Source organism: Scyliorhinus torazame, chromosome 22, assembly GCF_047496885.1.
Source record: "Scyliorhinus torazame isolate Kashiwa2021f chromosome 22, sScyTor2.1, whole genome shotgun sequence".
NCBI lineage: Eukaryota > Metazoa > Chordata > Chondrichthyes > Carcharhiniformes > Scyliorhinidae > Scyliorhinus > Scyliorhinus torazame.
This window is the reverse complement of record NC_092728.1, coordinates 112,303,682-112,326,328: the sequence shown is the minus strand read 5'-3', so window position 1 is coordinate 112,326,328 and position 22,647 is coordinate 112,303,682. Positions and strand designations below refer to the sequence as shown.

Below are 22,647 nucleotides of genomic sequence, written 5' to 3'. Positions count from 1 at the left end.
GAGACTGGATAGAGAGAGAGAGACTGGGATAGAGAGAGAGAGAGAGACTGGAATAGAGAGAGAGAGAGACTGGGAGAGAGAGAGAGACTGGGATATAGAGAGAGAGAGAGAGAGACTGGGATAGAGAGAGACTGCGATAGAGAGAGAGAGAGACTGGGATAGAGAGAGAGAGAGAGAGAGTGTAGGAGAGTTGAGAGTGGGGGGGAGAGTTGAGAGTGGGGGGGAGAGTTGAGAGTGGGGGGGAGAGTTGAGAGTGGGGGGGAGAGTTGAGAGTGGGGGGGAGAGTTGAGAGTGGGGGAGGAGAGTTGAGAGTGGGGAGGAGAGTTGAGAGTGGGGGGGAGAGTTGAGAGTGGGGGGGAGAGTTGAGAGTGGGGGGGAGAGTTGAGAGTGGGGGGGGAGAGTTGAGAGTGGGGGGGAGAGTTGAGAGTGGGGGGAGAGTTGAGAGTGGGGGGGAGAGTTGAGAGTGGGGGGGAGAGTTGAGAGTGGGGGGGAGAGTTGAGAGTGGGGGGGAGAGTTGAGAGTGGGGAGGAGAGTTGAGAGTGGGGGGGAGAGTTGAGAGTGGGGGGGAGAGTTGAGAGTGGGGGGGAGAGTTGAGAGTGGGGGGGAGAGTTGAGAGTGGGGGGGAGAGTTGAGAGTGGGGGGGAGAGTTGAGAGTGGGGGGGAGAGTTGAGAGTGGGGGGAGAGTTGAGAGTGGGAGGGAGAGATGAGAGTGGGAGGGAGAGTTGAGAGTGGGGGGGAGAGTTGAGAGTGGGGGGGAGAGTTGAGAGTGGGGGGGAGAGTTGAGAGTGGGGGGAGAGTTGAGAGTGGGGGGGAGAGTTGAGAGTGGGGGGGGAGAGTTGAGAGTGGGGGGGAGAGTTGAGAGTGGGGGGGAGAGTTGAGAGTGGGGGGGAGAGTTGAGAGTGGGAGGGAGAGATGAGAGTGGGAGGGAGAGTTGAGAGTGGGGGGGAGAGTTGAGAGTGGGGGGGAGAGTTGAGAGTGGGGGGGAGAGTTGAGAGTGGGGGGGAGAGTTGAGAGTGGGGGGGAGAGTTGAGAGTGGGGGGGAGAGTTGAGAGTGGGGGGGAGAGTTGAGAGTGGGGGGGAGAGTTGAGAGTGGGGGGGAGAGTTGAGAGTGGGGGGGAGAGTTGAGAGTGGGGGGAGAGTTGAGAGTGGGAGGGAGAGATGAGAGTGGGGGGGAGAGTTGAGAGTGGGGGGGAGAGTTGAGAGTGGGGGGGAGAGTTGAGAGTGGGAGGGAGAGTTGAGAGTGGGGGGGGAGAGTTGAGAGTGGGGGGGAGAGTTGAGAGTGGGGGGGAGAGTTGAGAGTGGGAGGGAGAGTGAGAGTGGGGGGGAGAGTTGAGAGTGGGGGGGAGAGTTGAGAGTGGGGGGGAGAGTTGAGAGTGGGGGGGAGAGTTGAGAGTGGGAGGGAGAGATGAGAGTGGGGGGGAGAGTGAGAGTGGGGGGGGAGAGTTGAGAGTGGGGGGGGAGAGTTGAGAGTGGGGGGGAGAGTTGAGAGTGGGGGGGAGAGTGAGAGTGGGGGGGAGAGTTGAGAGTGGGGGGGAGAGTTGAGAGTGGGGGGGAGAGTGAGAGTGGGGGGGAGAGTTGAGAGTGGGGGGGAGAGTTGAGAGTGGGGGGGAGAGTTGAGAGTGGGGGGGGAGAGTTGAGAGTGGGGGGGAGAGTTGAGAGTGGGGGGGAGAGTTGAGAGTGGGGGGGAGAGGTGAGAGTGGGGGGGGAGTGTGAGTGGGGGGGAGAGTTGAGAGTGGGGGGGAGAGTTGAGAGTGGGGGGGGAGAGTTGAGAGTGGGGGGGAGAGTTGAGAGTGGGGGGGAGAGTTGAGAGTGGGGGGAGAGTTGAGAGTGGGGGGGGAGAGTTGAGAGTGGGGGGGAGAGTTGTGAGTGGGGGGGAGAGTTGAGAGTGGGGGGGAGAGTTGAGAGTGGGGGGGAGAGTTGAGTGTGGGGGGGAGAGTTGAGAGTGGGGGGGAGAGTTGAGAGTGGGGGGGAGAGTTGAGTGTGGGGGGGTGAGTTGAGAGTGGGGGGGAGAGTTGAGAGTGGGGGGGAGAGTTGAGAGTGGGGGGGAGAGTTGAGAGTGGGGGGGAGAGTTGAGAGTGGGGGGGAGAGTTGAGAGTGGGGGGGAGAGTTGAGAGTGGGGGGGAGAGTTGAGAGTGGGGGGGAGAGTTGAGTGGGGGGGGAGAGTTGAGAGTGGGGGGGAGAGTTGAGAGTGGGGGGGAGAGTTGAGTGTGGGGGGAGAGTTGAGAGTGGGGGGGAGAGTTGAGAGTGGGGGGGAGAGTTGAGAGTGGGGGGGAGAGTTGAGAGTGGGGGGGAGAGTTGTGAGTGGGGGGGAGAGTTGAGAGTGGGGGGGAGTGTTGAGAGTGGGGGGGAGAGTTGAGAGTGGGGGGGAGAGTTGAGAGTGGGGGGGGAGAGTTGAGAGTGGGGGGGGAGAGTTGAGAGTGGGGGGGAGAGTTGAGAGTGGGGGGGGAGTGTTGAGAGTGGGGGGGGAGAGTTGAGAGTGGGGGGGAGAGTTGAGAGTGGGGGGGAGAGTTGAGAGTGGGGGGGAGAGTTGTGAGTGGGGGGGAGAGTTGAGAGTGGGGGGGAGAGTTGAGAGTGGGGGGGAGAGTTGAGAGTGGGGGGGAGAGTTGAGAGTGGGGGGGAGAGTTGAGAGTGGGGGGGAGAGTTGAGAGTGGGGGGGAGAGTTGAGTGTGGGGGGGAGAGTTGAGAGTGGGGGGGAGAGTTGAGAGTGGGGGGGGTGAGTTGAGAGTGGGGGGGAGAGTTGAGAGTGGGGGGGAGAGTTGAGAGTGGGGGGGAGAGTTGAGAGTGGGGGGGAGAGTTGTGAGTGGGGGGAGAGTTGAGAGTGGGGGGGGAGAGTTGAGAGTGGGGGGGAGAGTTGAGTGTGGGGGGGTGTGTTGAGAGTGGGGGGGAGTTGAGAGTGGGGGGGGTGAGTTGAGTGTGGGGGGGAGAGTTGAGAGTGGGGGGGAGAGTTGAGAGTGGGGGGGAGAGTTGAGAGTGGGGGGGAGAGTTGAGTGTGGGGGGGAGTGTTGAGAGTGGGGGGGAGAGTTGAGAGTGGGGGGGGGTGAGTTGAGAGTGGGGGGGGAGTGTGAGAGTGGGGGGGAGAGTTGAGAGTGGGGGGGGTGTGTGAGTGTGGGGGGGAGAGTGTGTGTGGGGGGGAGAGTTGAGAGTGGGGGGGTGAGTTGTGAGTGGGGGGGGAGAGTTGAGAGTGGGGGGGGGTGAGTTGTGTGTGGGGGGGAGTGTGAGAGTGGGGGGGAGAGTTGAGAGTGGGGGGAGAGTTGAGTGGGGGGAGTGTTGAGTGGGGGGGGAGAGTTGAGTGTGGGGGGGAGAGTTGAGAGTGGGGGGGAGGTTGAGAGTGGGGGGGAGAGTTGAGAGTGGGGGGGAGAGTTGAGAGTGGGGGGAGAGTGAGAGTGGGGGGGAGAGTTGAGAGTGGGGGGGTGAGTTGAGAGTGGGGGGGAGAGTTGAGAGTGGGGGGGAGAGTTGAGAGTGGGGGGGAGTGTGAGAGTGGGGGGGAGAGTTGAGAGTGGGGGGGAGAGTTGAGAGTGGGGGGGAGAGTTGAGAGTGGGGGGGAGTGTTGAGAGTGGGGGGGTGGTTGAGAGTGGGGGGGGTGAGTTGTGAGTGGGGGGGGAGTGTTGAGAGTGGGGGGGAGAGTTGAGAGTGGGGGGGAGAGTTGTGAGTGGGGGGGAGAGTTGAGAGTGGGGGGGAGAGTTGAGAGTGGGGGGGAGAGTTGAGAGTGGGGGGGGAGTTGAGAGTGGGGGGGGAGAGTTGAGAGTGGGGGGGTGAGTTGAGAGTGGGGGGGAGAGTTGAGAGTGGGGGGGGAGTGTTGAGAGTGGGGGGAGAGTGAGAGTGGGGGGGAGAGTTGAGAGTGGGGGGGAGAGTTGAGAGTGGGGGGGTGAGTTGAGAGTGGGGGGGAGAGTGGAGTGGGGGGAGTGTTGAGTGGGGGGGAGAGTTGAGAGTGGGGGGGAGAGTTGAGAGTGGGGGGGAGAGTTGAGAGTGGGGGGGAGAGTTGAGAGTGGGGGGGAGAGTTGAGAGTGGGGGGGAGTGTGAGAGTGGGGGGGAGAGTTGAGAGTGGGGGGGAGAGTTGAGAGTGGGGGGGAGAGTTGAGAGTGGGGGGGGAGTGTTGAGAGTGGGGGGGAGAGTTGAGAGTGGGGGGGAGAGTTGAGAGTGGGGGGGGAGAGTTGAGAGTGGGGGGGAGAGTTGAGAGTGGGGGGGAGAGTTGTGAGTGGGGGGGAGAGTTGAGGTGGGGGGGGAGAGTTGAGAGTGGGGGGGAGAGTGAGAGTGGGGGGGAGAGTTGAGAGTGGGGGGGAGTTGAGAGTGGGGGGGAGAGTTGAGAGTGGGGGGGAGAGTTGTGAGTGGGGGGGGAGTGTGAGAGTGGGGGGGGAGTGTTGAGAGTGGGGGGGTGTGTTGAGAGTGGGGGGGTGTGTGTGTGTGGGGGGGAGGTTGGGAGTGGGGGGGAGAGTTGAGAGTGGGGGGGGATGTTGAGTGTGGGGGGGGGGTTGGGAGTGGGGGGGTGTGTTGAGTGTGGGGGGGAGAGTTGAGTGTGGGGGGGAGAGTGAGTGTGGGGGGGAGTGTTGAGAGTGGGGGGGTGAGTTGTGAGTGGGGGGGGAGAGTTGAGTGTGGGGGGGGGAGAGTTGGAGTGGGGGGGGTGTTGTGAGTGGGGGGGGAGTTGAGTGTGGGGGGGGAGTTGGTGTGGGGGGGAGAGTTGAGAGTGGGGGGGAGTTGGTGTGGGGGGGTGTTGGTGTGGGGGGGAGTGTGAGTGTGGGGGGGGAGTTGAGAGTGGGGGGGGAGTGTTGAGAGTGGGGGGGTGAGTGAGAGTGGGGGGGGTGTGTGGTGTGGGGGGGGTGTGAGTGTGGGGGGGGAGTGTGAGGTGGGGGGGAGTGTGAGTGTGGGGGGGGAGTGTGAGAGTGGGGGGGGGAGTTGAGAGTGGGGGGGAGTGTTGAGTGTGGGGGGGAGAGTGAGAGTGGGGGGGGGTGTTGAGTGTGGGGGGGAGAGTGAGAGTGGGGGGGGAGAGTTGAGAGTGGGGGGGGAGTGTTGAGAGTGGGGGGGAGTGTTGAGAGTGGGGGGGAGAGTTGAGTGTGGGGGGGGAGTGTGAGGTGGGGGGGAGTGTGAGGTGGGGGGGAGGTTGAGTGTGGGGGGGAGTGTTGAGAGTGGGGGGGAGAGTTGAGAGTGGGGGGGAGAGTTGAGAGTGGGGGGGAGAGTTGGTGTGGGGGGGGAGAGTTGAGTGTGGGGGGGAGTGTTGAGAGTGGGGGGGAGAGTTGAGAGTGGGGGGGGGTGTTGAGTGTGGGGGGGAGAGTTGGAGTGGGGGGGAGTGTGGAGGTGGGGGGGGAGTGTTGAGAGTGGGGGGGAGAGTGAGTGTGGGGGGGGTGTGTTGAGAGTGGGGGGGAGAGTTGAGAGTGGGGGGGGAGAGTTGAGAGTGGGGGGGGAGTTGAGTGTGGGGGGGAGAGTTGAGAGTGGGGGGGTGAGTTGAGTGTGGGGGGGGGAGTTGAGAGTGGGGGGGGAGTTGGTGTGGGGGGGAGAGTGTGTGTGTGGGGGGGAGTGTGAGTGTGGGGGGGGGAGTGTGGTGTGGGGGGGGGTTGGGTGTGGGGGGGAGAGTTGAGAGTGGGGGGGGAGTTGAGAGTGGGGGGGAGTGTTGAGAGTGGGGGGAGAGTTGTGAGTGGGGGGGGAGTGAGGTGTGGGGGGGGGTGAGTGAGAGTGGGGGGGGTGTTGAGTGTGGGGGGGAGTGTTGAGTGTGGGGGGGAGTGTGAGTGTGGGGGGGAGTGTTGAGAGTGGGGGGGTGTTGAGTGTGGGGGGGGTGTGAGAGTGGGGGGGAGAGTTGAGAGTGGGGGGGAGTGTTGAGAGTGGGGGGGGGAGAGTTGAGAGTGGGGGGGGTGTGTTGAGAGTGGGGGGGAGAGTTGGTGTGGGGGGGAGTGTGAGAGTGGGGGGGGGTGTGTGGTGGGGGGGAGTGTGAGAGTGGGGGGGAGAGTTGAGAGTGGGGGGGAGTGTGGTGTGGGGGGAGAGTTGAGAGTGGGGGGGAGAGTTGAGAGTGGGGGGGGAGTGTTGAGTGTGGGGGGGGTGAGTTGAGAGTGGGGGGGGAGAGTTGAGAGTGGGGGGGAGAGTTGAGTGTGGGGGGGAGTGTTGTGTGTGGGGGGGTGAGTTGAGAGTGGGGGGGGAGTGTTGAGAGTGGGGGGGAGAGTTGAGTGTGGGGGGGAGAGTTGAGAGTGGGGGGGAGTGTTGAGAGTGGGGGGGAGAGTTGAGAGTGGGGGGGAGTGTTGAGAGTGGGGGGGGAGAGTGGTGTGGGGGGGAGTGTTGAGAGTGGGGGGGAGTGTTGAGAGTGGGGGGGAGAGTTGTGAGTGGGGGGGAGAGTTGAGAGTGGGGGGGAGAGTTGAGAGTGGGGGGGAGAGTTGAGAGTGGGGGGGAGAGTTGAGTGTGGGGGGGAGAGTTGAGAGTGGGGGGGAGAGTTGTGAGTGGGGGGGTGAGTTGAGAGTGGGGGGGAGAGTTGAGAGTGGGGGGGAGAGTTGAGTGTGGGGGGGGAGAGTTGAGAGTGGGGGGGAGTGTTGAGTGTGGGGGGGGAGAGTTGAGAGTGGGGGGGAGAGTTGAGAGTGGGGGGGAGAGTTGAGAGTGGGGGGGGAGAGTTGAGAGTGGGGGGGAGAGTTGAGAGTGGGGGGGGGGGAGAGTTGAGAGTGGGGGGGGAGAGGTTTGAGAGTGGGGGGGTGAGTTGAGAGTGGGGGGGAGTGTTGAGAGTGGGGGGGGTGTGTTGGAGTGGGGGGGTGAGTGAGAGTGGGGGGGAGAGTTGAGAGTGGGGGGGAGAGTTGAGAGTGGGGGGGAGAGTTGAGAGTGGGGGGGAGAGTTGAGAGTGGGGGGGGGAGAGTTGAGAGTGGGGGGGGAGAGTTGAGAGTGGGGGGGGGAGAGTTGTGAGTGGGGGGGAGAGTTGAGAGTGGGGGGGAGAGTTGAGAGTGGGGGGGAGAGTTGAGAGTGGGGGGGAGAGTTGAGAGTGGGGGGGAGAGTTGAGAGTGGGGGGGAGAGTTGAGAGTGGGGGGGAGAGTTGAGAGTGGGGGGGAGAGTTGAGAGTGGGGGGGAGAGTTGAGTGTGGGGGGGAGAGTTGAGAGTGGGGGGGGAGAGTTGAGAGTGGGGGGGAGAGTTGAGAGTGGGGGGGAGAGTTGAGAGTGGGGGGGAGAGTTGAGAGTGGGGGGGAGAGTTGAGAGTGGGGGGGTGAGTTGAGAGGGGGGGGAGAGTTGAGAGTGGGGGGGAGAGTTGAGAGTGGGGGGGAGAGTTGAGAGTGGGGGGGGAGAGTTGAGAGTGGGGGGGAGAGTTGAGAGTGGGGGGGAGTGTTGAGAGTGGGGGGAGAGTTGAGAGTGGGGGGAGAGTTGAGAGTGGGGGGGAGAGTTGAGAGTGGGGGGGAGAGTTGAGAGTGGGGGGGAGAGTTGAGAGTGGGGGGGAGAGTTGTGAGTGGGGGGGAGAGTTGAGTGGGGGGGGAGAGTTGAGAGTGGGGGGGGAGAGTTGAGAGTGGGGGGGAGAGTTGAGAGTGGGGGGGAGAGTTGAGAGTGGGGGGGGAGAGTTGAGAGTGGGGGGGAGAGTTGAGAGTGGGGGGGAGAGTTGAGAGTGGGGGGGAGAGTTGAGAGTGGGGGGAGAGTTGAGAGTGGGGGGGAGAGTTGAGAGTGGGGGGGGAGTGTGAGAGTGGGGGGGAGAGTTGAGAGTGGGGGGAGAGTTGAGAGTGGGAGGGGAGAGTTGAGAGTGGGGGGAGAGTTGAGAGTGGGGGGGAGAGTTGAGAGTGGGGGGGAGAGTTGAGAGTGGGGGGGAGAGTTGAGAGTGGGGGGGGAGAGTTGAGAGTGGGGGGGAGAGTTGAGAGTGGGGGGGAGAGTTGAGAGTGGGGGGGAGAGTTGAGAGTGGGGGGGAGAGTTGAGAGTGGGGGGGAGAGTTGAGAGTGGGGGGGAGAGTTGAGAGTGGGGGGGAGAGTTGAGAGTGGGGGGGAGAGTTGAGAGTGGGGGGGAGAGTTGAGAGTGGGGGGGAGAGTTGAGAGTGGGGGGGAGAGTTGAGAGTGGGGGGGAGAGTTGAGAGTGGGGGGGAGAGTTGAGAGTGGGGGGGGAGAGTTGAGAGTGGGGGGGAGAGTTGCATTAACTGGAGTTTGAGCTCAACAGCTGTAGATTGCAGATGGATGTCAAAGATTAATGTTGATGGGTGTTTCTATGATTGGAGGAGTTCTACACACTGACTCTCACTGGGGTACGGGTCCCACACACACTGACTCTCACAGGGGTACGGTTCCCACACACACTGACTCTCACTGGGGTACGGGTCCCACACACACTGACTCTCACTGGGGTACGGGTCCCACACACACTGACTCTCACAGGGGTACGGGTCCCACACACACTGACTCTCACTGGGGTACGGGTCCCACACACACTGACTCTCACTGGGGTACGGGTCCCACACACACTGACTCTCACAGGGGTACGGGTCCCACACACACTGACTCTCACTGGGGTACGGGTCCCACACACACTGACTCTCACTGGGGTACGGGTCCCACACACACTGACTCTCACTGGGGTACGGGTCCCACACACACTGACTCTCACTGGGGTACGGGTCCAACACACACTGACTCTCACTGGGGTACGGTTCCCACACACACTGACTCTCACTGGGGTACGGGTCCCACACACACTGACTCTCACTGGGGTACGGGTCCCACACACACTGACTCTCACTGGGGTACGGGTCCCACACACACTGACTCTCACTGGGGTACGGTTCCCACACACACTGACTCTCACTGGGGTACGGGTCCCACACACACTGACTCTCACTGGGGTACGGGTCCCACACACACTGACTCTCACTGGGGTACGGGTCCCACACACACTGACTCTCACTGGGGTAAGGGTTACACACACACTGACTCTCACTGGGGTACGGGTCCCACACACACTGACTCTCACTGGGGTATGGGTCCCACACACACTGACTCTCACTGGGATACGGGTCCCACACACACTGACTCTCACTGGGGTACGGGTCCTACACACACTGACTCTCACTGGGGTACGGGTCCCACACACTGACTCTCACTGGGGTACGGGTTCCACACACACTGACTCTCACTGGGGTACGGGTCCTACACACACTGACTCTCACTGGGGTACGGGTCCCACACACACTGACTCTCACTGGGGTACGGGTCCCACACACACTGACTCTCACTGGGGTATGGGTTCCACACACACTGACTCTCACTGGGGTACGGGTTCCACACACACTGACTCTCACTGGGATACGGGTCCCACACACACTGACTCTCACTGGGGTACGGGTCCTACACACACTGACTCTCACTGGGGTACGGGTCCCACACACTGTCTCTCACTGGGGTACGGGTCCCACACACACCGACTCTCACTGGGGTACGGGTTCCACACACACTGACTCTCACTGGGGTATGGGTCCCACACACACTGACTCTCACTGGGGTACGGGTCCCACACACACTGACTCTCACTGGGGTACGGGTCCCACACACACCGACTCTCACTGGGGTACGGGTTCCACACACACTGACTCTCACTGGGGTATGGGTCCCACACACACTGACTCTCACTGGGGTACGGGTCCCACACACACTGACTCTCACTGGGGTACGGGTCCCACACACACTGACTCTCACTGGGGTACGGGTTCCACACACACTGACTCTCACTGGGGTACGGGTTCCACACACACTGACTCTCACTGGGGTACGGGTCCCCACACACACTGGCTCTGGGGTACAGGTCCCACACACACTGACTCTCACTGGGGTACGGGTCCCACACACACTGACTCTCACTGGGGTACGGGTCCCACACACACTGACTCTCACTGGGGTACGGGTCCCACACACACTGACTCTAGGGTACGGGTCCCACACACACTGACTCTCACTGGGGTACTGGTCCCACACACACTGACTCTCACTGGGATACGGGTCCCACACACACTGACTCTCACTGGGGTACGGGTTCCACACACACTGACTCTCACTGGGGTACGGGTCCCACACACACTGACTCTCACTGGGGTACGGGTCCCACACACACTGACTCTCACTGGGGTACGGGTCCCACACACACTGACTCTAGGGTACGGGTCCCACACACACTGACTCTTACTGGGGTACGCGTCCCACACACACTGACTCTCACTGGGGGACGGATTAACTGATATTGTTGTTTTTGTATAAATGCCTTATCATTTTTCCCAGGTCACTTACCGGATGTCATAACCAAACATGTCTTTCTCTGGCCGTCCGTGGATGACCCAATGAGCGAGCTCCTTTCCACAACCGCCACCTAACATCATTCCTGAGAACGAAGAGTCCAAAGATTTAATTTATTGTTCTTCAAACGTCTCAAATATTCTGTCAAACCTGTAAAACTTCACTGCAGCTTCTGAACAAAGTACATTCAGCAGTGATACTGAGTGCCGTACTGTCAGAGGGTCAGTACTGAGGGAGTGTTGCACTGTCAGAGGGTCAGTACTGAGGGAGTGCTGCACTGTCAGAGGGTCAGTACTGAGGGAGTGCCGTACTGTCAGAGGGTCAGTACTGAGGGAGTGTTGCACTGTCAGAGGGTCAGTACTGAGGGAGTGCTGCACTGTCAGAGGGTCAGTACTGAGGGAGTGCCGCACTGTCAGAGGGTCAGTACTGAGGGAGTGTTGCACTGTCAGAGGGTCAGTACTGAGGGAGTGCTGCACTGTCAGAGGGTCAGTACTGAGGGAGTGCCGTACTGTCAGAGGGTCAGTACTGAGGGAGTGTTGCACTGTCAGAGGGTCAGTACTGAGGGAGTGCTGCACTGTCAGAGGGTCAGTACTGAGGGAGTGCCGCACTGTCAGAGGGTCAGTACTGAGGGAGCGCCGCACTGTCAGAGGGTCAGTACTGAGGGAGTGCCGCACTGTCAGAGGGTCAGTACTGAGGGAGTGCTGCACTCTCAGAGGGTCAGTACTGAGGGAGTGCTGCACTGTCAGAGAGTCTGTACTGAGGGAGTGCTGCACTGTCAGAGGGTCAGTACTGAGGGAGCGCTGCACTGTCAGAGGGTCAGTACTGAGGGAGTGCTGCACTGTCAGAGGGTCAGTACTGAGGGAGTGCTGCACTGTCAGAGGGTCAGTACTGAGGGAGTGCTGCACTGTCAGAGGGTCAGTACTGAGGGAGCGCTGCACTGTCAGAGGGTCAGTACTGAGGGAGTGCCGCACTGTCAGAGGGTCAGTACTGAGGGAGCGCTGCACTGTCAGAGGGTCAGTACTGAGGGAGTGCCGCACTGTCAGAGGGTCAGTACTGAGGGAGTGCCGCACTGTCAGAGGGTCAGTACTGAGGGAGCGCTGCACTGTCAGAGGTCAGTACTGAGGGAGTGCTGCACTGTCAGAGGGTCAGTACTGAGGGAGTGCTGCACTGTCAGAGGGTCAGTACTGAGGGAGTGCTGCACTGTCAGAGGGTCAGTACTGAGGGAGCGCTGCACTGTCAGAGGGTCAGTACTGAGGGAGTGCTGCACTGTCAGAGGGTCAGTACTGAGGGAGTGCTGCACTGTCAGAGGGTCAGTACTGAGGGAGTGCTGCACTGTCAGAGGGTCAGTACTGAGGGAGCGCTGCACTGTCAGAGGGTCAGTACTGAGGGAGTGCCGCACTGTCAGAGGGTCAGTACTGAGGGAGCGCTGCACTGTCAGAGGGTCAGTACTGAGGGAGTGCCGCACTGTCAGAGGGTCAGTACTGAGGGAGTGCCGCACTGTCAGAGGGTCAGTACTGAGGGAGCGCTGCACTGTCAGAGGTCAGTACTGAGGGAGTGCTGCACTGTCAGAGGGTCAGTACTGAGGGAGCGCCGCACTGTCAGAGGGTCAGTACTGAGGGAGTGCCGCACTGTCAGAGGGTCAGTACTGAGGGAGCGCTGCACTGTCAGAGGTCAGTACTGAGGGAGTGCTGCACTGTCAGAGGGTCAGTACTGAGGGAGTGCTGCACTGTCAGAGGGTCAGTACTGAGGGAGTGCTGCACTGTCAGAGGGTCAGTACTGAGGGAGCGCTGCACTGTCAGAGGGTCAGTACTGAGGGAGTGCCGCACTGTCAGAGGGTCAGTACTGAGGGAGCGCTGCACTGTCAGAGGGTCAGTACTGAGGGAGTGCCGCACTGTCAGAGGGTCAGTACTGAGGGAGCGCTGCACTGTCAGAGGGTCAGTACTGAGGGAGTGCCGCACTGTCAGAGGGTCAGTACTGAGGGAGCGCTGCACTGTCAGAGGGTCAGTACTGAGGGAGTGCCGCACTGCCAGAGGGTCAGTACTGAGGGAGTGCCGCACTGTCAGAGGGTCAGTACTGGGGGAGTGCTGCACTGTCAGAGGGTCAGTACTGAGGGAGTGCCGCACTGTCAGAGGGTCAGTACTGAGGGAGTGCCGCACTGTCAGAGGGTCAGTACTGAGGGAGTGCCGCACTGTCAGAGGGTCAGTACTGAGGGAGTGCCGCACTGTCAGAGAGTCAGTACTGAGGGAGTGCCGCACTGTCAGAGAGTCAGTACTGCAATGATCCTCACTGTAACCTCCTGTCTTTTGTGCTCTCGTCACATCTTTTGGGTTGTGGGGGGGCGAAACCCTCGCACACACGGGGAGAATTTGCATAATCCACACGGACACAAACACTGATCTTAACATCAATGGGTCAGGCCAGAGCAATAAAGATTAAACAAATCGACCTCCTCACCCGCACTATTGAATCCACACCCCAGGTAGAAACCTCTGAGCTCAGGAGCCTCCCCCATCAGAGGCTTGTGGTCGGCAGTGAATGACTCTACAAAAAATGGCATTGTTACCGTGAGATTAAACAATATTATGAGGAACGTACCCTCCCACACAATTGGGTATGCCGCTAACTCTCCCACTAACCCAGCCGCAGACGCTAACTCTCCCACTAACCCAGCCGCAGACGCTAACTCTCCCACTAACCCAGCCGCAGACGCTAACTCTCCCACTAACCCAGCCGCAGACGCTAACTCTCCCACTAACCCAGCCGCAGCCGCTAACTCTCCCACTAACCCAGCCGCAGACGCTAACTCTCCCACTAACCCAGCCGCAGACGCTAACTCTCCCACTAACCCAGCCGCAGACGCTAACTCTCCCACTAACCCAGCCGCAGACGCTAACTCTCCCACTAACTCAGCCGCAGACGCTAACTCTCCCACTAACCCAGCCGCAGACGCTAACTCTCCCACTAACCCAGCCGCAGACGCTAACTCTCCCACTAACCCAGCCGCAGACGCTAACTCTCCCACTAACCCAGCCGCAGACGCTAACTCTCCCACTAACCCAGCCGCAGACGCTAACTCTCCCACTAACCCAGCCGCAGACGCTAACTCTCCCACTAACTCAGCCGCAGACGCTAACTCTCCCACTAACCCAGCCGCAGACGCTAACTCTCCCACTAACCCAGCCGCAGACGCTAACTCTCCCACTAACCCAGCCGCAGACGCTAACTCTCCCACTAACCCAGCCGCAGACGCTAACTCTCCCACTAACCCAGCCGCAGACGCTAACTCTCCCACTAACCCAGCCGCAGACGCTAACTCTCCCACTAACCCAGCCGCAGCCGCTAACTCTCCCACGAACCCAGCCGCAGACGCTAACTCTCCCACTAACCCAGCCGCAGACGCTAACTCTCCCACTAACCCAGCCGCAGCCGCTAACTCTCCCACTAACCCAGCCGCAGACGCTAACTCTCCCACTAACCCAGCCGCAGACGCTAACTCTCCCACGAACCCAGCCGCAGACGCTAACTCTCCCACTAACCCAGCCGCAGACGCTAACTCTCCCACTAACCCAGCCGCAGACGCTAACTCTCCCACTAACCCAGCCGCAGTCGCTAACTCTCCCACTAACCCAGCCGCAGCCGCTAACTCTCCCACGAACCCAGCCGCAGACGCTAACTCTCCCACTAACCCAGCCGCAGACGCTAACTCTCCCACTAACCCAGCCGCAGACGCTAACTCTCCCACTAACCCAGCCGCAGCCGCTAACTCTCCCACTAACCCAGCCGCAGACGCTAACTCTCCCACTAACCCAGCCGCAGACGCTAACTCTCCCACGAACCCAGCCGCAGACGCTAACTCTCCCACTAACCCAGCCGCAGACGCTAACTCTCCCACTAACCCAGCCGCAGACGCTAACTCTCCCACTAACCCAGCCGCAGACGCTAACTCTCCCACTAACCCAGCCGCAGACGCTAACTCTCCCACTAACCCAGCCGCAGACGCTAACTCTCCCACTAACCCAGCCGCAGACGCTAACTCTCCCACTAACCCAGCCGCAGATGCTAACTCTCCCACTAACCCAGCCGCAGACGCTAACTCTCCCACTAACCCAGCCGCAGACGCTAACTCTCCCACTAACCCAGCTGCAGATGCAGTAATCGCATATGCACAGACTGCTCCCACACCCAGTAATCGCAGATACACAGACTGCTCCCTCACCCAGTGCCCGCATATACACAGACTGCTCCCTCACCCAGTGCCCGCATATACACAGACTGCTCCCACACCCAGTAATTGCATATACACAGACTGCTCCCTCACCCAGTAATCGCATATATACAGACTGCTCCCACACCCAGTGCCCCCATATACACAGACTGCTCCCACACCCAGTGCCCGCATATACACAGACTGCTCCCACACCCAGTAATCGCATATACACAGCCTGTTCCCATGCCCACTAATTGCATATACACAGACTGCTCCCACACCAACTAATCGCATATACACAGACTGCTCCCTCACCCAGTAATCGCAGATACACAGACTGCTCCCACACCCAGTGCCCGCATATACACAGACTGCTCCCTCACCCAGTGCCCGCATATACACAGACTGCTCCCACACCCAGTAATCGCATATACAGACTGCACCCTCACCCAGTAATCGCATATTCACAGACTGAAAAAATGAAATGAAAATCTCTTATTGTCACAAATAGGCTTCAATGAAGTTACTGTGAAAAGCCCCTAGTCGCCACATTACGGCACCTGTTCGGGGAGGCTGGTACGGGAATTGAATCCACGCTGCTGGCCTTGTTCTGCATTACAAGCCAGCTGTTTAGCCCACTGTGCTAAACCAGCCCCTACTGGCATCAAACACAAGACCGCTCGCTAAATCAGTGATTGTATATAACACAGACCGCTCCCTAAATCAGCGATTGTGTATAACACAGACTGCTCCCTAAATCTGTGATTGTATATAACAGACCACTACCTAAATCAGTGATCGTATATAACACAGACTGCTCCCTAAATCAGTGATTGTATATAACACAGACCGCTCCCTAAACCAGTGATTGTATATAACAGACCACTCCCTAATCTAGTGATTGTATATAACACAGACCGCTCCCTAACCCAGTGATTGTATATAACACAGACCGCTCCCTAAATCAGTGATCGTATATAACACAGAACGCTCCCTAAATCAGTGATTGTATAGAACACAGACCGCTCCCTAAATCAGTGATTGTTTATAACACAGACCGCTCCCTAAATCAGTGATTGTATATAACACAGACCGCTCCCTAAATCAGTGATTGTATATAACACAGACCAATCCCTAAATCAGTGATTGTATGGAACACAGACCGCTCCCTAAATCATTGATCTGTGATCATATATAACACAGACCTTTCCCTAAATCAGTGATCATAAATAACACAGACCGCTCGCTAAATCAGTGATCGTATATAACACAGACCGCTCCCTAAATCAGTGATCTGTGATCGTATATAATGCAGACCGCACCCTAAATCAGTGATCGTATATAACAGACCGCACCCTAATCAGTGATTGAGTATAACACAGACCTCTCCCTAAATCAGTGATCATATATAATGCAGACCGCACCCTAAATTAGTGATCGTATATAACACAGACCGCACCCTAAATCAGTGATTGTATACAACACTGACCGCTCCCTAAATCAGTGATTGTATATAACACAGACCGCTTGCTAAATCAGTGATCGTATATAACACAGACCGCTCCCTAAATCAGTGATTGTATATAACACAGACCACACCCTTAATCAGTGATGGTATATAACACTGACCGATCCCTAAATCAGTGATCGTATATAACACAGACCGCTCCCTAACCCAGTGATTGTATATAACACAGACCACACCCTAAATCAGTGATTGTATATAACACAGAACGCTCCCTAAATCAGTGATTGTATATAACACAGACTGCTCCCTAAATCAGTGGTCGTATATAACACAGACCGCTCGCTAAATCAGTGACCGTATATAACACAGACCGCACCCTAAAGCAGTGATCATATATAACAGACCGCACCCTAACCCAGTGATCGTATATAACACAGACCGCACCCTAAATCAGTGATCGTATATAACACAGACCGCACCCTAAATCAGTGGTCGTATATAACACAGACCGCTCGCTAAATCAGTGACCGTATATAACACAGACCGCACCCTAAATCAGTGATCGTATATAACGCAGACCGCACCCTAACCCAGTGATCGTATATAACACAGAACGCTCCCTAAATCAGTGAATGTGTATAACACAGACTGCTCCCTAACCCAGTGATCGTATATAACACAGACCGCACCCTGAATCAGTGGTCGTATATAACACAGACCGCACCCTAAATCAGTGATCATATATAACACAGACCGCACCCTAAATCAGTGATCATATATAACACAGACCGCACCCGAAATCAGTGATCCTATATAACACAGACCGCACCCGAAATCAGTGATCGTATATAACACAGACCGGACCCTAAATCAGTGATCCTATATAACAGACCGCACCCTAACCCAGTGATCGTATATAACACAGACCGCTCCCTAAATCAGTGATTGTATATAACACAGACCGCTCCCTAAATCAGTGATTGTATATAACACAGACCGCTCCCTAAATCAGTGATCGTATATAACAGACCGCACCCTAAATCCGGTGATTGTATATAACAGACCGCACCCTAAATCAGTGATCCTATATAACAGATCGCACCCTAACCCAGTGATCGTATATAACACAGACCGCTCCCTAAATCAGTGATTGTATATAACACAGACCGCACCCTAAATCAGTGATCGTATATAACACAGACCGCTCCCTAAATCCGGTGATCGTATATAACACAGACCGCTCCCTAAATCAGTGATCGTATATAACAGACCGCACCCTAAATCCGGTGATTGTATATAACAGACCGCACCCTAAATCAGTGATCCTATATAACAGACCGCACCCTAACCCAGTGATCGTATATAACACAGACCGCTCCCTAAATCAGTGATTGTATATAACACAGGCCACTCCCTAAATCAGTGATTGTATATAACAGACCGCTCCCTAAATCCAGTGATCGTATATAACAGACCGCAACATGGCGTGGGGGTTCAGGGGCTGGCCGCGCAACAAAGTAGGCCCGGGGGCGGGGGGAAAGAGGCCAGTCCGCCGATCGCGGGCCACGATCGCGGGCCAGACCCCATCGGAGGCCCCCCCAGTGAAGGAGCGCTTTTCCTCGCCCATGAGGCCGCCCCCGACGCTTCGTGCAGAGTTCCCGCCGGCAGCGACCAGGTGTGAACTGCGCCGGTGGGACTCTGCTGTTTCCGTGCAGCTGCTCGGAGAATCGGCGGCCCAGCCGCCAACAGTGGCCCGCGACCGGCACCGTGCCAAATGCGGCGGCGCAAATGGCGGCGATTCTCCGCACCTCGGAGAATCGCGCGCTGGCATCTGGGCGGCGTGGCATAGTTGCCGTGGAGCTGGGAGAATCGCGCCCAATAGCTTTCTGGAAGGAATCAAACCTGCTGTTTGAAAAGGGGAACAAGAGTATCAATAACAAGTCTTATACCAGTGGGAGTGCTGTACGCTGGGCACACCTTTGTAAAAGGGGTTTCTGGTTTTACTTGGATTTTGTTATTGAATTGGAACAGTTAAGGGGGAATTCATTAAGGTTATACATAGATTACTGTAACTGTGGGGTCTTTATGTTTGTAGTTGATTAAAAGTCTTACTGTGTGTGTTTATACAAATGTTAACTAAATTCATAGAATAACGTTTTCTTTTATTAAAAGCGCCTCAGAATTCTGTTGAATAACACCCGAGAGGCAGGTTCCTGCTCATCCCAGCCACATTCAAAAAGCAGTTATAGGTCAGGTGAACTCCATGATATACTTGGGAGCTTTCTAATCCCTGGCCCACAACACTGAGGAAATGTCCCCTGTGACAGAGTGTAACTGAGGAAATATCCCCCGTGACAGAGTGTAACTGAGGAAATGTCCCCCGTGACAGAGTGTAACTGAGGAAACGTCCCCCGTGACAGAGTGTAACTGAGGAAATGTCCCCCGTGACAGAGTGTAACTGAGGAAATGTCCCCCGTGACAGAGTGTAACTGAGGAAATGTCTCCCGTGACAGGGTGTAACTGAGGAAACGTCCCCCGTGACAGAGTGTAACTGAGGAAATGTCCCCCGTGACAGAGTGTAACTGAGGAAATGTCCCCCCGTGACAGAGTGTAACGGAGGAAATGCCCCCCGTGACAGAGTGTAACGGAGGAAATGTCCCCCAGGACAGAGTGTAACAGAGGAAACGTCCCCCGTGACAGAGTGTAACGGAGGAAATGTCCTCCCGTGACAGAGTGTAACTGAGGAAACGTCCCCCGTGACAGAGTGTAACGGAGGAAATGTCCCCCATGACAGAGTGTAACTGAGGAAATGTCCTCCCGTGACAGAGTGTGACTGAGGAAACATCCCCCGTGACAGAGTGTAACTGAGGAAATGTCCCCCGTGACAGAGTGTAACTGAGGAAACGTCCCCCGTGACAGAGTGTAACTGAGGAAATGTCCCCCCGTGACAGAGTGTAACGGAGGAAATGTCCCCCAGGACAGAGTGTAACTGAGGAAACGTCTCCCGTGACAGGGTGTAACTGAGGAAACGTCCCCCGTGACAGAGTGTAACTGAGGAAACGTCCCCCGTGACAGAGTGTAACTGAGGAAACGTCCCCCGTGACAGAGTGTAACTGAGGAAATGTCCTCCCGTGACAGAGTGTAACTGAGGAAACGTCCCCCGTGACAGAGTGTAACTGAGGAAACGTCCCCCGCGATAGAGTGTAACTGAGGAAACGTCCCCGTGACAGAGTGTAACTGAGGAAACGTCCCCCGTGACAGAGTGTAACTGAGGAAATGTCCCCCCGTGACAGAGTGTAACGGAGGAAATGTCCCCCAGGACAGAGTGTAACTGAGGAAACGTCTCCCGTGACAGGGTGTAACTGAGGAAATGTCCCCTGTGACAGAGTGTAACTGAGGAAATGTCCCCCATGACAGAGTGTAACTGAGGAAATGTCCCCCGTGACAGAGTGTAACTGAGGAAACGTCCCCCGTGACAGAGTGTAACTGAGGAAACGTCCCCCATGATAGAGTGTAATGGAGGAAATGTCCCCCGTGACAGAGCGTAACGGAGGAAATGTCCCCCAGGACAGAGTGTAACTGAGGAAACGTCTCCCGTGACAGGGTGTAACTGAGGAAATGTCCCCCATGACAGAGTGTAACTGAGGAAATGTCCCCCCCCCGTGACAGAGTGTAACTGAGGAAATGTCCCCCAGGACAGAGTGTAACTGAGGAAATGTCCCCCGTGACAGAGTGTAACGGAGGAAATGTCCCCCATGACAGAGTGTAACTGATGATATGTCCCCCCCGTGCCAGAGTGTAACTGAGGATATGTCCCCCCCGTGATAGAACATAGAAAATACAGCACAGAACAGGCCCTTCGGCCCACGATGTTGTGCCGAACCTTTGTCCTAGATTAATCATAGATTATCATTGAATTTACAGTGCAGAAGGAGGCCATTCGGCCCTTTGAGTCTGCACCGGCTCTGGAAAGAGCACCCTACCCAAACTCAACACCTCCACCCAACACCAAGGGCATAGAGTGTAACAGAGGATATGTCCCCCCCGTGATAGAGTGTAACTGAGGATATGTCCCCCCCGTGATAGAGTGTAACTGAGGAAATGTCCTCTTGACTGAGGTCCCTTGATTCAGTAAAAGACAATCTCAGAACCTCTCCTTCTAATTTCCCTGACCTCCCATTGGTACATTGAGATCGTGAGTGGACCAGACTAGAAAGATCACATGCTGTAATCCCGGTCTGTCTTGAGGTGCCTCATATTGGCCGAGTCCCAGAACCCAAGTTTGAAAGGAGAATCAGGTCAGTGAGGGTTAGTGCTGAGCTCACACTGGACAGCAGGCACCTGGACAGGTTTGGAAAGGTATAAAATATAAACTCCGACCCCATTCCACCTCAAGCCAGATGCCCACTGCACTGCTGTTGATCTCATCTGTACCTGGGCCACACACAGTTGACTTCACTCCCGTAGTCTCCAGGGCTGGGATGCGGTTGATTGCTCCTTCAATCAGCTGTGTGAAGATGTCCCAGTCCAGGTCAAAGAGGCTAAAGGCAAATTTATCTGAAACCTGCAACAAGACAGCAAATTGAAAATACGAGCAGGACCGGCCCAAAGCAACAAAGTCATCTCTGCTACAGCCAATAACACCGTCCCAATTATGGACTCCACCCACAGATCTTACACAATATTCACAGCTCAAAAACAGGCCACTTGGCCCATCTGTTCTGTGCTGGTATTGCTGCTCGACATGATCCCCCGATCACTCCCTCGTCATCTCAACCAATCACCTCATTCTTCTGTTCATTTCTCCTTCACATGTTAGTGGAGACATGAAGAGAACTTTTCTTGTGCAGTGAGTTAGGATCTGGAATGTGCTGCCTCAGAGTGTGGTGGAGACAGATTCAATCGAGGCATTTAAGAGGGAAGTGGACTATTAATGGAACAGGAAGGATGTAGAGGGTTACAGAGAGACAGCAGGGTAATGGTGCCAGCTGAATTGTTCATTTGGAGAGCTAGTGTGGACACAATGGGCCAAATGGGCTCCTCCTGCACGGCAACTCTGCGATTATGCGGTTGGCCCCTGAATTCATCGATATGATTCCCCTCAGCCACTCCTTGTGGAAGAGAATTCCATATTATCCCCGCACTCTGAGTAAAGCTGTTTCTCTTCAATTCTTCATTGGGCATTGTGTTTATTTGTGACTATCGCATATTCATCACCCCTAATTCTGATCTCTCCCACAAGTGGAATCTTCTTCTCTACATCGACCCTATCGAAACCCCCTTCAGAATTTTAAAGACCTCAATAAGGTCACTTCTTAGCCTTCCTGTTTTTGGAAAAAGAACCTCAGCCTGTTCAGTCTTTCCTGATAATTGTTACCTCGCGATGAATGCAGAAATTGTTATATTTTATATTCTGTTGTAATAATGTTCTTAAAGACCTTGGTTTGAAATACATACAGGCACTATGCCTGATAAAGCTGTAATTAGAGAGTCGTAAATGGCGAGTTAATCATTAATTCCAACCACTTGGTTACAGATAAAGGGTTAATGAAATAGTGTTTCATTGCTGGAGATTCCCTGGAGTATAGATGATTCATCAGGAGTTGTATTTAGTCCCAGCTAAAGGGACATTCACGGAACTTAGTGGGATACATAGATAAATAAAAGATAGGAGCAGGAGGAGGACTTCAGGTGAATAGTTACTTTGCATCAGTCTTCACGGTGGAAGACACCAGTGGCCATTACTAAGGAGAAGGTTCTGGGGAAACTGAAAGGTCTGAAGGTGGATAAGTCACCTGGACCGGATGGACTACACCCCAGGGTTCTAAAAGAGATAGCTGAGGAGATTGCAGAGGCATTGCTGATGATCTTTCAGGAATCACTGGAGGCAGGAAGGGTCCCAGAGGACTGGAAAGTGGCTAACGTAACACCGCTGTTTAAGAAGGGAGGGAGGCAGAAGGGGGGAAATTATCGGCCAGTTAGCTTGTCTTTAAGATTTTCGAGTCCATTATTAAAGATGAGATCGCGAAGCACTTGGAAGTGCATGGTAAAATAGGACTGAGTCAGCACGGCTTCGTCAAAGGGAGGTCATGTTTGACAAATCTGTTAGTGTTCTTTGAGGAAGTAACAAGGATGTTAGACAAAGGAGAACCAATGGACGTGATTTATTTAGATTTCCAGAAGGCCTTCGACAAGGTGCCGCATCGGAGACTGTTAAATAAGTTTAGTGCCCATGGTGTTAAGGGTAAGATCCTGGCATGGAAAAGAGGATTGGCTGACTGGCAGAGAGTGGGGATAAATGGGTCTTTTTCAGGATGGCAGCCGGTGATTAGTGGTGTGCCTCAGGGTCGGTGCTGGGACCATAACTTTTCACAATATACATTAATGATCTGGAAGAAGGAGCTGAGCGCATTGTTGCTAAGTTTGCAGGTGATACAAAGATCTGTAGAGGGACAGGTAGTATTGAGGAAGCAAGGGGGCTGCAGAAGGACTTGGACAAGCTAGGAGAGTGGACAATGAAGTGGCAAATGGAATACAACGTGGAAAAGTGTGAGACTATGCACTTTGGAAGGAGGAATTTAGACATAGACTATTTTCTAAATGGGGAAATGCTTCGGAAAGCAGAAGCACAAAGGGACTTGGGAATCCTTGTTCACGATTCTCTTAAGCTTAATGTGCAGGTTCAGTCGGCAGTTAGGAAGGCAAATGCAATTTAAGCATTCATGTCAAGAGGGCTAGAATACAAGACCAGGGATGTACTTCTGA

At 56.1% G+C, this 22,647-nt stretch overlaps 1 protein-coding gene across 1 annotated transcript in view; it reads right to left on the bottom strand.

Moving 5' to 3' along the window:
- The window catches only part of sardh (sarcosine dehydrogenase), a 170,475-nt gene that overhangs the window by 73,528 nt on the left and 74,300 nt on the right, over window positions 1–22,647 (bottom strand). Inside the window, exons 9-11 of the mRNA XM_072488950.1 lie at window positions 20,317–20,446; window positions 12,662–12,748; window positions 10,219–10,292 (exon numbers count right to left, since the gene is read on the bottom strand). Coding sequence (XP_072345051.1) covers window positions 10,219–10,292; window positions 12,662–12,748; window positions 20,317–20,446 — 291 coding nt within the window. The remainder of the gene's footprint in view (window positions 1–10,218; window positions 10,293–12,661; window positions 12,749–20,316; window positions 20,447–22,647) is intronic.